Here is a 12,700-nt window from a genome sequence, read left to right as displayed (position 1 = left end):
AGGGGGGCAGGGGGGTGGCCGCCTCCCCTATTCATCTAAGAGGGAGGGGGGGGGGGGGCAAAGTCATCCCCACACATTGACATAATAGGGAGAGGGGCGCTGCGACTCAGGGGGGAGGGGGTGGTGCAATGTCAGCGCCACACATTGACATAATCGGGAGGGGAGGCGACATAATAGGGAGAGGGGCGCTGCGACTTGGGGGTGGGGGCCGCAATATCAGCGCCACACATTGACATAATCGGGAGGGGGGGCGCTGCGATGAACCTTCCCCCCCCCCCCTGAATGGGGAATGGGAACACTGCGCACGCCTATGCAACTGCTCTAGATACCAGCATAAGAAAGCACCTGACTGTAGTTCTCTCTGTGCCATTGCAACTGTTGTACAATGTGTAAGTTTTAAAATCATGTTTCACTTGAAATAAATTGCACAGTTTGTGCTAGTGAGCTTTTTAGTGTGTGTGACGGGTGACAGAGTGGGGGCTGTTGGGGCTGTCAGGCTATGGTGCCCCTTACCCCAGTGCGTGGTCCTGCACACACGGTTTTGGTGGTGGTGCAACATTGCATCCATGCTCAAGGAGCAACCCTCAGCCTTTTACGTGTCTCGTGCAGCACAGCCCTGGCGGGTGCCCTAGAGTACAGCATCTGCGTGCTCAACTTGAGTGAGCGGGGCCTCTCGGACGACCGTCTACAGCACCTCATGTCAGTGGCGCCCCAGCAGAGCATCATCCTGCTGGAGGACATTGATGCTGCCTTTGTCAGTCGTGAGGAAAGCAGCACAGGTGGGTGGTTCCCTACTGGCATCCTCTTTGGTGCAGGACAGCAGCCTCTCGCTGCTGTCCTTAAATAGTGATCTTTGTATCAAGTGACTTTGTATTGAGCGCTTGCTGATTTTCCAACCTCATCACTCCACCTAACTGTCTGTGGACACAAACTCCTTTCCTGTGGAACCTATGCTGCAACTGTAATATACTACTTCTGCAGAATACCTCATGGCCTGCCTGCACTCCACTGATGTTTTTAAGGATCATATTGAATGACAGCTGCTGCCGCTTTCTCTCCACCTTGTTTTGAGGTCCTCCTGCTCCTTAAAGGGACCCTGAACTGGTTTTGACGATTTTGTAGAAATGCATTGAGCCAGTAAAGCAAGCCTTGAAAATCATTTGCAGACTGATTTAAGCTCTCGGCATCAACTGTGTAATTTATTGCAAGACTTTAAACATGTGAATCACTGTAGATTGCAGCGGCTCAGCCAAACGAGTTTTCAACTTCTCGTGCCTTTTCCACGTAGCATTGTTCCATGTTTCATAGCTTCCGGCGACCGATCTGATTGGATATGTTCAGTTTACGTCATTGAAACTCTATTGGGCAGCAAGCTTCGTCCTGTGTGACAACGTGCTCCGTGTTGACGTGAGCTGAGCGACAGTGTTTTTCTCAAGGTTTCTTTTCTTGGACACAGTTGCCCTAGCTGTGTTGTGTGCCACACATCTAGCAATTGGTGACTTGTAAAGCTGTGACATCATGTAAGGTTTGTGAGGCAACTGGCGAGCGGAGTCGCTCTAGCTCATCGCTGCAGTGAGCGTCGGGCTCTTGCTACCGACTGAACGCCTGCAGGATCCACGTGTCTGCGCTGTAGCTTCATCCCTGAAGACACAACCACTTTGCCCGAGTTTAGGCTGATCGGTGATCATTCTCAAATACTTGTTCGTTTGTCCATATGCCTTTGCAGGATGTCGCCGTACAGGAGAATAAAATAAGATCGGCTGGTAGTGTGGTGGCACCCGGCACTTAAGAGACCTAGGAAGCATGTCTTTTGTTACCGAAAATTCTAGGAAATACTGAGGAGTCAGATTAGATGTCGGTGTCAAAGTGGCAGAGATAGCAGGATAACTTGTCCACTCAGCGCTCTTCGGCTGCAGATGATAGAACATAGCTGTCCCTTAAAAACATGGCAATGACTGGAGTCTGTCGACTACTTGCATACAAAGTGATCAGCCCTGCAGATGCTGCAGCAAAAATCCAACTTAATGGTGCTCTGTCGTAGAGCCGGTGTGGGAGGGCAACAGCAATTATGAAACCATAGTGACAGAAAGTTGGTGCGCAGTTTGTACTTGCAACCGTGCGAGAAATGACATTAAGCTTTGCGACAGAACAGAATCAAGTGGCGGGAATGAAAATTGCAGTGCATACTGGTTGGTACTGTACAATGCTGGCCATGTTGCATGAGCTTGTCTGGGTTGCATCTCCTTCAAGTTGTGAGGAATTCCAAAAAAAGTCCTCCTTATTAGCCATTTCTTGTAACCATGACTTTTGCATACGATGTCGTTAACATGACAAACTTATGTTAACATGGTTAACAAAGGCAAACCAATCAGACCATTTCCGTGTCTCTTGTATTGGGTTTTACTGCATTGAAATGTGGTAACATCACACTGTTCTGGTGCCTCGCAGTGAAGGCAGCCTATGAGGGCCTCAGCAGGGTGACGTTCAGTGGTCTGCTCAACATGCTGGATGGAGTAGCCTCTGCTGAGGCACGAATTGTCTTTATGACCACCAATCATCTGGACCGGTGAGTGCCTTTTATAAATGTTGTCACAGCCTTCTGTGCAGAAAGAAGGAAAGGATGAGTGGCGAGGGCAAGTCTGGTTGGCCAGTGACCTGCAGGAATGCCGTGCAAAGAGCACAGCGAAAGCAACAGATGAGTCAGTCATAGCCTTGAGACAAGTAGCACTGCTGCATTGATTCTGGCCATTCACACCTTTCGCAGGTTACTTTAAGTTATATGTTTTGCATTGTTTGCATAATTTTCCTGTCACGGAGCAGCATTACTCGAGCTGGCGATGTGCAAGTTAGCGGGTGTCATCGTAAGAGTGCTCAGAAAGATATTGCCAGCCGGCAGGGCAGCAAAAGAAAGTGTTAGTTTCGTTTGCCTGCTACACAGCTTTTTGTCCGATCTATCCCTGTCCTGGACGGGTGGAGGAAATCTTGGAAATTAGATACCACAAAATATGTCTAAGTCGTGCATATGAAGCATCAGTGGATGTGTTGCAGAGTCGCTCGCTGCTGCTGTTGTATTTCTTCTTGTCAACGGACAAGAGGTGTCAGCTGCACTCATCAGAGAGCGTGTGCGAGCGTGTGTGGTGAAAACTCACGTGCACGGTCTCAACGAAGGACGGCAAGAAAAACTTCTCATCACCCTCGCCTCAGCCTAGAAGGGGTGCAGCCACAATCTTGACATTCTACCGCAAGGAATGGGTTGGCATCAGAGGTTGGGCTTCAGGCAAGGATTGCTGAGCTAGCCGAGCCACAACGAAAGCATAAGTGGCACAGTGAAGGGTGGTTGTTAGGGCATAGGTAGCGGTGCCCTGGTAACCTGGCTCCATAGGCAAAGGAGGCATAAGCTCGTGCTTGAGAGGTAGTTATGAGGGTTTACCAATTTCATGGATAAAAATTCACTGACGATTACGATACTGCCTAATGCAGATTCTGAGCACAGCTTCGTGCTGTGCTCAGAATTTGAAATGTGAAAGCGAAATGTGAAAAGGAATGTGAAAGCCTTGCACATATGAAACCAATGTGGGTGCCAGATAGTGCCATATTTAAGTGGGACGAAGAACTTCATCCAGGTTTGCGAAATCTGTGCGCCTTTATGGAACACGACCTCTGCCTTATTATGAGCTGCTGTCGCGAGTACTCAAAGCTTGTTTCTCGTCTTTGTCGAGCACAGTGAACGTTAGCGCTGTTAAAGAGGCTGCACCTGCTCTCCTATGAAATTTGGGAGTGTCCTACTCAGCCATGGCACTTCTTATGTAATTTTCCCACAAATGGAAGAAACACAACAATCAATGCTCCACTGCCCAATATCACTTGTATTGATTTTCTCAGAATAAAAAGAAGGCCTGCGATGCCTTGCTGAATAATTTCCTGAGGTTCACTTCATTAGAGATCCCTTAATGCGTGTGTCCTTGATGAATGGCCTGGCTTCATATATTTGTGCTGTCTGCACAACTAGCGCATTGAAATTAAGAGAGAGACAAAACTTTATTTTAGAATACAGTCGAGCCCGACTATATCGAACCCGTTTATATCAAATTATCCCGTATATCGAACAATTTCTAAACACGGTAAATTTACATTGAGAATATATAGCAAAAGTTACTGTTACATCGAACGAAAATAGCAACCACAACCGATATATCAAACTCCATGTGCCTCAAAAGTGCCCCAGCAAGTTGGCTTTCCCTCGCGGTGGCGGGGAAACTGCCGGCACCACCCTAGAAAAAGTGGTTTAGACCCGGTTGTGCACGGGCGAACACCCCCCTGCAAGAAATGATCCTGGCCCGCTCGCAGCGCTTACAGCCAATCAGAGGCCGTCGTGCTTTCTCCGAGGTACAGAGGCGGTAGAAGTGAGCGCCATTTTTTCTTTCTTTATGCTTGTGTGCCTGCTGCTGCCTGTTTTCCTCGAGTCCTCATTCAGCATGGTCCGTGCTGGTGGTGTTGCCTGTTGGTGCTCTGTGAACCTTTGTGTCGGCAGGGAGCTTAAGGTCGACTTGCTCGGAGCTCTTTCTATGTTGAGTAGATCGTGGGCAGATGTCACGAAGGAGACGATCCAGAACTGCTTTAGGCGTGCCGGCTTCCGCATGCCTGGTGATGACACCCCAAATTCCGATGACAGCACTGAAAACACCGCAGGTGTTTCCGCCGAAGTTTGGAGCGAGCTGGCAGAGTTCCCGGGAGCTATCGACGGATCGACATTCGACGAGTTCATCAGTGCGGACGATGATGTCGCCATCATGGGTGAGCTACAAGATGAGGACTACGTTGCAGACGTCGTGCCGACCACGAGCCAAAGCGACAACAATAAGGAAATTGACAATGGCCCATTGCCTACATTCTCCGAAGTGATTAGTGCACTTGCGTTGGTCCGGCGCTATTGCGTGAATGTGGAAGGTTGCAGCCTCAGCTGCTCCAACTCGTTGGACAACGTGGAGGCGTGTGTGCTGTCGCAGGCAGCGAAGTCGTTGACACAGAAGAAAATCCAGGACTATTTTGTTCCAAAGTAGGGCACGCAAGTAAGCCACCATATTAATAAAGTACTTTTCTTATTGTTATGTGCCTTTGTGTCAAAATCCTATAGCGGGCCTATATCGAATTATGCCATATATCGAACTAATAAACGTTTTTTGGCGAGTTCGATATACCCGGGTTCGACTGTATCAGCCAATCACGCCAGGCATTGCTCGTCGGCCCTAGCCGTCGGCCTCACTATACTGTATAGTAAACTTTAAAACGCAACATATTTTAGAGGTTATCACTTGAATTCTACCGAAAGTCAAATCCTGCTACTATTCACAGTTGCTACCACTTCCCTTTTGAACCAAAAAGAATTACATTTGCACGTGCTTTGTTTCAATTTTAAAAAATATTGTGCGGGTTAGTTGGGTCATGACAAATATGCTCATTTTTCTTTATAATGTGTGATATACGCTATTCGAATTCTATTAGAAATGATTCGACCAAATCACTATTCACTTCGAATTCGCTTCGAACCTAAAATTTACTATTCGCGCAAGCCTACACGAGAAGCAAACATGCAGCAATGTCGACTTTGGCTATGTCAGGGCCTACGTGGTTGATTGGAGAAGTCAGAAGACATCCAGAAAGAAGAAAACATTATCACCGATGGGGCAAAAGTTTTTGATCAGCCACGCATACATGCCAAGGTTGCTAGCACCGTTGCACGGTTGCTTCTTGCCCCATCCTCAGTGGAGCGTATAAAATTTTGATTGCCAGTTCACCTCTTCCAAAACGTTATTTCTTTCTTTGAAAAATGCTCCGTAGACCCTACTACAGAAGCTATTTCTTATCTCAATGTCTTACATTAACACGCATCACAGACACAGTGAAAGCTGGAGGCACAGCCTTTCTAGTGCCCCTTGGTAAAGTCTCTTGGGGTGACTACTGCAAGGTACCCACCACAACGTAAATCATCGTAATTTTGTGAAGTAGGGAAGTAGCCACTATGCTATTATTCATCAGTCTGCGGAAAAGCAAGGCACCTGCTACACACCTGCAAGGCATTAGGGTGGCGGTCCCACTCCGCATTTTAGTCATTGCTTGCTGGCCCACTGCACTTATGCGCCCATCGGATTGATGTGAATTGTATTGCATTAGAAAACCTACGTCTTCTGCTTTGGAATGACAACTGGTATTATCGACTAGTCTGAAGCGCTATTTCATGGCACTGAAAACAGTGTGAGCGAAAAACAGCGTTATTGCTGCACAAGCCTCCGTTGTACGACGAGTACTGCAAAACAGTTCAACATAACGAAATGAAATTTACTGTGCCCTTTAATGGCGTATTATGCAAGGTTTCTGTGAAGAGATATTGCACGTAAAGCAATTATAAGTTAATGCAGGCTCCAATAAAAATGGGCCGAATAATGAAAGTTTATAAGTAAACTTTTTTTCTTTTCAATGTAGAACGAAATCTCATTGGTTTTTAGGCTACAATGTACTACTATATGTCTGCACGAGGTTATTTTCTGTTCTGATGTACAGTTCATGAATTATTATTACTTAAATTTGGCAATTTATGGCCCTGCTTGGTGACACATTACCAAAGAAGGGACACAACTATCCAAGCTGAAACTCTGAAATCTTCAGTATTCAAGCAGCAAACCCTTCTCTAGGATTCTATGAAGACAAGATTGTCTTAGGTTCATCAGAAAATTTACAGGACAGCAGTGAATTTGGCTCATTTTCCTGCTGACTAGGTTCGTGCAAATTGAAATTTTTTTTTAACACGAAAGTGTTTTGTGCCGGGGTCCACCAAGACTTCAGTGACGTATCCATCACAGAAATGACATTGAAAAAATGCACACGATCAGATGGCAAAGAAAAAAAGGTTGCATCAACGGGAGTCGAACTCACGACCTCTTGGTCTGCGGCGACAGATGCCAGGCACGCTATCCACTGTGCCACGGTCACACACTCTGGAGGCTTTACAAATGCACTTTTTATATTTCACACTTTCCTCTCACAGTGCTCTTGGTCGGCGGGGTGGTGTCGCCGTCTGGGAGCGGTAACATCAAGTAATGCATTATGACCCTGGCCGCTGCGATTACAGTCGACGTCCGATTTCCCGGACCCTCAAGGGACCGCGAAAACGTCCGGAAAATAGGGCAGTCCGGAAAAACGAATGCACGTGAAAACGCACCTTTTTGGTAGGTATTTTTCACTGACGGAGAGGGTCACAGCCGGAGTACAAGATTCCCATTGCAATTCAGCCAATGCATCGTTTAGGTGGCTCTGAAAAGAGCCGTTTATATAAAAAAAACCAAAAAAAATACGACGTGGCCGGCGCTGCCTCATAGGTCAGCACTTGGGTCGCTTATTTTCTTTTGCACGGCGTTCCGCTTGCCTGCGATCATGTCTGCCTCAATTTCATTCAACGTCACGTTGCCGCTGTACACCGATGACAGTGTCATCAGTGCTCGCGTCAACTCCGAGCTCGTTGGCTGTGTAGGAGCTGGCTCTTCGTTCTCGACGAACTTGACGAATGATTTCATCATCTGTCAACTCCGCACATAGTTCGAGGTCTTTGTCAGCATCGGCGAAGCCCTCAAAGGTTATCCCGTCTGGAATCGACACGCCGGCAGCGCGCAGATCGTCGAAGGCAACGTCTGCGGATGGCAGTTCGTCACACACGCTGTCCACTTGGGGCGAGGCGGCCGTCTCGGCGTCGAGTGTGAAGCCCGCGTGGCGAAAACAGTTCCGCAGAGTCTCTTGTGTAACCGCCTTCCACGATTCCACTAGCATGCCGACGGCAGACCTGAGGTCAAAAGCGTAGCTTTTCCCGCTGTCGGAGCAGAGCACCATGCGGCTGAGCATGCGTGATTTGTAATGATGCTTCAAGTTACGAATCACGCCTTGATCCATCGGCTGCAGGATTGCTGTGGTGTTCGGCGGCAGAAATTCAATCTGTACAGCCTTTAGGTCCTTGATGTGGCCATGCGCAGCGCAGTTATCCACAAACAGCAGAACTCTTCGGTTTTGCTGCTCGAACCTTCTGTCCAGCTTGCGCATGTACGCTTCGAATAGCTGCTGCGTTACCCACGCCTTCTTGTTAGCTTCATAGAGAACAGGCAGAGTTACTGCCCCCGTGAAACATCTTGGATGCTTCGACTTGCCTATTACAAGTAACGGAAGCTTCTCGCTGCCTGACATGTTGCTGCCAACGAGGACAGTGAGCCGCTCCTCGCTGTGCTTGCCGCCGTGGCAGGGGTCACCAGCAAATGCAAGCGTTTTCTCTGGCTGCAGCTTGTAAAACAGTCCAGTTTCGTCGCAGTTGAAAATATCATTAGGTGGAAACTGCTGAAGCAAGGACTGCAGCTTTCCATCCCGATATTCGGCGACAACGGAATCGTCGACGGCGCCGCTTTCTCCGCACATCTTCTTGAACTTCAAGTCATTGCGGCTCTTGAAATTGCAAAGCCATCCATCGCTGAACTTGAAGTCCTTCACGGATGTCGCCTGACACCGGGATTTTCTTAGCGATCATGGCACTGAGCCACACGAGGAGCGCTTCCTCGAGCTGCGGGTAAACACCGTGACTCGCATTCTTCTTTCCAGCCCCGGTTGATTTGGCAGCCACTTCCAAGATCTTCGCCTTGTTTTTGATGAAGTCCGATACAGTTTGCTTTGAAATTCCGAACTCCCTCCCCATCTCTGTCTGCGACCGACCGCTTTGGACTTGTTTAATGATGGCGGCTTTCTTCTCCATCGTGAGCCTACGAGGGGGCTTTGTGCGCTTCGAAGGTGCGGACGAAGACGAAGGAGCAGTCGGTGCCATCGCTGTAAAGGGCGAATCCGCTCGACGAAAAGCGCAGCACGAAACAGTTAGGAACTCGGTGGATGCTGAAGGTCGGGAAAGGTGATCACTGAAGATAGTGCACAGCAGCAAACGATCAACTGCAGACACGACCGCAGAGCTGGCAGAGCTGACAAAACAACACGTGAACGAACACAGTGAGGTTTGGCTTGGCTAAGCTACGACTGGCAACAGAGTGACACGTGCGGTTTCGAGGTTACGGCAGCCGCAGCGCGGTGCGGCGGTGCTGCTGGCCACACCTGCGATGCGAGTATGGTGGGTTCGAGGATATGAAAACAACCAAAATGGCGACGTCGGTGGCAACTTTTGGTTGGCGGTTAACAGTAAAAAGTCCGGGAAATCGGATGGCAAAGGCTATAAGCTTCCGGAATTTCGGACTTTTTAATACATTGACTCTATGGGGAACTTGACGGTGCCACAGATGAGTCCGGGAAATCGGGCATGTCCGGAATTTCGGGCATCCGGGAAATCGGACGTCGACTGTAGCTCCTGTAACGCATCGTTGGTACGCATCCGTCCCATTCAGCGCTTTTCTCTAAGGAGAAGTGCGATTTTGTCAACGCCTTGACACACCGCGAGGTTGCAACCTTAGCCCACGGCTTGGCCTCGCTCATAGCATCCATCCGTATTAAAAATAGCTCTGCGACATGCGCATACTTCACCTGGATGTAACAGTGCGCTGCCTGCTTACGCTCGCCCCGAGAAAAATCACGGCCGGGCTACACGACGCGCGTTGCGTTTCCCTCTGTCACGTTGTGGTGTTCAATAACTCTTCAACATGCGGCGGGATGCCACATGCCCAAGTTCTGCATCCAGTCAGCGATGCTCTTCTGGCTGTCACACCGCTTTCTCTGATTACGCTCTCACCATTAACTACTACAGCTACCACAAATGTTTGTTTAATCGTTGATAATGCACATTAGTCGTCGGGATGGGGATGTGCCACCAAGTTTCAACATGGGTGCATCCACGCTAAACGGTGCTATAGCTGCCAAACACTAATAGACATAGTGAAGCTCTGTCATATCAATGTACTGTAAACATTCAACTACTTCTGTAAAGACACATTTTACTTTCATGTTATATCGATTCCTATGACGGAGAGATCAACCATGTTTTTTCTTTTACATGCTAATATACATGCTAATAGTATTACACGTTAACAGAGCCATATAGTGTCTGTATTCACTTACTTTACAAAGCAGTGCTTGAAACAAAAGATTTTCAATAAATAATAAATCTCATAAATGTTTCTTGATGGTGACGCCATCTGTTAAAAAAATTAAGCTGTTTCCTGTCTGTTCCAACATTCATCAACTGTGGCGCCACTAAACATTACTAAGCCGGCAAAACACAGATGGGTTATTTCTAGGATGTGTGCAAATATCCGAAATTTCGAATATTTTTCGAATAGTTTTTGCTATTCGATTCGATTCGCACTGGAATTTTACTATTCGAACAATTCGAACTTCCCGACTACAAATACAGTCAACGTCCGATTGAAAGTTACCCCTTCAGATTTTCAATGTGCTTCACCTCATTGCACTCTCGTATTGCGGCAAAGCTGCCTTTCAAGCCCCGCTACGGTCGCAAATGTATTAACTCAAGAAAACACTGGTTCCAACATGTAGATGAAAGATGTGGCAGAGGTGGGGGCTCAATTAATGCAGTTTTGGACCTAAACTTTAGGCAGGAAGTCCGAAAAATTGGACGCTAAAGCTTTTTAGCATCCGAAATTTAAGATGTTCTTATATATCGACGTCTACGAGGCAGATTTGGAACTCCAGACTTGAAGGGAGCACACCCTTGTTCGCCACATCAGTTGAGCTTCCACAGAAGTTGGAAGAGGAGGACAGGCTGAGGAAATGGCATCTTTGCCCATCACGTGTAAAGTGTTGTCGGCAACACTTTGGTTGCACCAAATCATGTACATAAGTACAATTCGGCCTCTACATTGCCTCATTCTTGATAAGACAACTATGAAACACCACCCCGCCAGTGCTTCATCAACCTAATGAAAAGAAACACTTTCATGTTTAGAATAACAGAGAGCTGAGCTAGTTGGTAAGTACTATTCATTATAAAAAGACAGGGCGTGCAAACACGGACACAAGAAAGAAGTCAGGACACCACAAACGCCGACTAACAACTGAAGAGATGCACAACGGCTGAAAAGAAAGAAGGCACGAAAACTTTCATGTTGCTATCTCATAAGAATATGCTTAGGAATCCTCTCCTATTTTTTTTCTGCAATTTAGCTTCAAAATATTTTTAAAATATTCGAGAAATATTAGAAAAATATTCTATTCACACTGACGCTTCAATATTTGAATTCGCTTCGCACCCAAAATTTTGCTATTCGCATAGCTCTAGTTATTTCTCCAGACTTCAGTGTTTGACTAAGTGGCTAAGTCTAGCTACCATGCCTTCAATGTACAATGTAGGTAACCCTATGGGGTTGCTGGAAGAAAGAAAGAAAGCGTGTTGCACTGTACATTATGAGTGCATGCGAGCTAGCCAGCAGGTTAGGCTATTGTGCCAAGGAAAACTGCAGACTAAAAAAGATTCCGTAAGTTGCTTGGTTGCTCGCTTTTGTACACAGGTGACTGTAGAAGTGTTTTTGAAGGGCACACAGAACTTGCCGTCGCCTCCTCCTATTTTTGAGGCTCGTACAACAATACCTTGAAACCTGCTTTCCCCAGGCGGTGAGGTGACAAATGTTTGGCAGTGTTTGTGTGTATGACTATTTCTCGTGACGCCGTTTGAACTATAGGATTAGTAGTAGCGAACAGTTGACACGTTACAAAATAATGAGCAAACCCCCTGGCAAACACCTGTAAATTGGCTTTCCAGCAAGAATATTTCCCTACAAAATTTCTCGTTCCCTGACTGCTTTTGTCGCTGTAACCGTGTTCACCCCTGCACATTCTAGCGAAAGTGCAGGATCAGCACCAAGGCTTTTCAAAACATACTGCAGGAATGTCACGCGTCATTGTAAGTTCCCTCTTGCACTGCGAGAAAGGGGGAAACAAAAGACAGGAATTAGTGATGAGTGGAAAAATCGTTTGTCTGCCCTTTTGTGGTCGAAATGAACTTGCTCATGCATGTGCAGTAACTATTTTGCAAGTTGTCAGTCTCGACTGCAGCGAAAAGTGCGGATAGCTGTGTGAGCTTTAGCGCTCCCAGCTGCGTGCAACAAACCAAATGTCACGTGTCCCGATGCCTACTACTGAAGTTTTAAAACACATGATTTTCAGTGGACTGTCTTGTCGTTGAAAGATTTATTGTATTTACTAGCGTAATAATTACACTCACATAATGGTAACACATCTGCTATCTTCAATTTTTTTTTTTTTTCGAATGATCATCATACCCTTGAAAATCACTGATGTGACTGCCATTTGCTTGTTGCAGTGCACGATAATCTATCTACCAGAGAGGTAGCAGTAATAAAGCTTGGACAGCGTGGAATAGTTAGACATGTGCCAAAATTTACGCTATATGAACTAATAACCTCTACAAAAGGTAAATTTAGCAAATAATCTGTTTGCTCGTGTAGATCACATTATATCTTATTTTATAGGCACCCTTCATTGACTAGAGCGTGCGATGTAGCTCTCATTTACAGTCTCAGTCAGCATCACTGGCATTGGCTGCCATAGACGCCTATAAAATTAGATGTTTGCAAAACACATAGACACGCTTAAGCGTGTCCCTCCTATGGACCTTTTCAATGAAGGCTCACTGGGTGCAACCATAATCCCCTCTGAGTTAGGAAAAGAGAATAAGTTAGGCAGACAGAATTTGAAG

The 12,700-nt window shown here is 46.8% G+C and overlaps 1 protein-coding gene across 1 annotated transcript in view; it reads left to right on the top strand.

Annotated features, from left to right (window-relative positions):
• LOC119386523 (mitochondrial chaperone BCS1) overlaps positions 1 to 12,700 on the top strand; it is a 90,502-nt gene that overhangs the window by 35,263 nt on the left and 42,539 nt on the right. The window contains exons 7-8 of the mRNA XM_037653788.2: positions 610 to 779; positions 2,449 to 2,566. Coding sequence (XP_037509716.1) covers positions 610 to 779; positions 2,449 to 2,566 — 288 coding nt within the window. The remainder of the gene's footprint in view (positions 1 to 609; positions 780 to 2,448; positions 2,567 to 12,700) is intronic.

This window comes from Rhipicephalus sanguineus, chromosome 3, assembly GCF_013339695.2.
Source record: "Rhipicephalus sanguineus isolate Rsan-2018 chromosome 3, BIME_Rsan_1.4, whole genome shotgun sequence".
NCBI classification, from domain to species: Eukaryota; Metazoa; Arthropoda; class Arachnida; order Ixodida; family Ixodidae; genus Rhipicephalus; species Rhipicephalus sanguineus.
The sequence above is the reverse complement of the archived record's forward strand: the minus strand, read 5'-3'. Positions and strand labels throughout refer to the sequence as shown.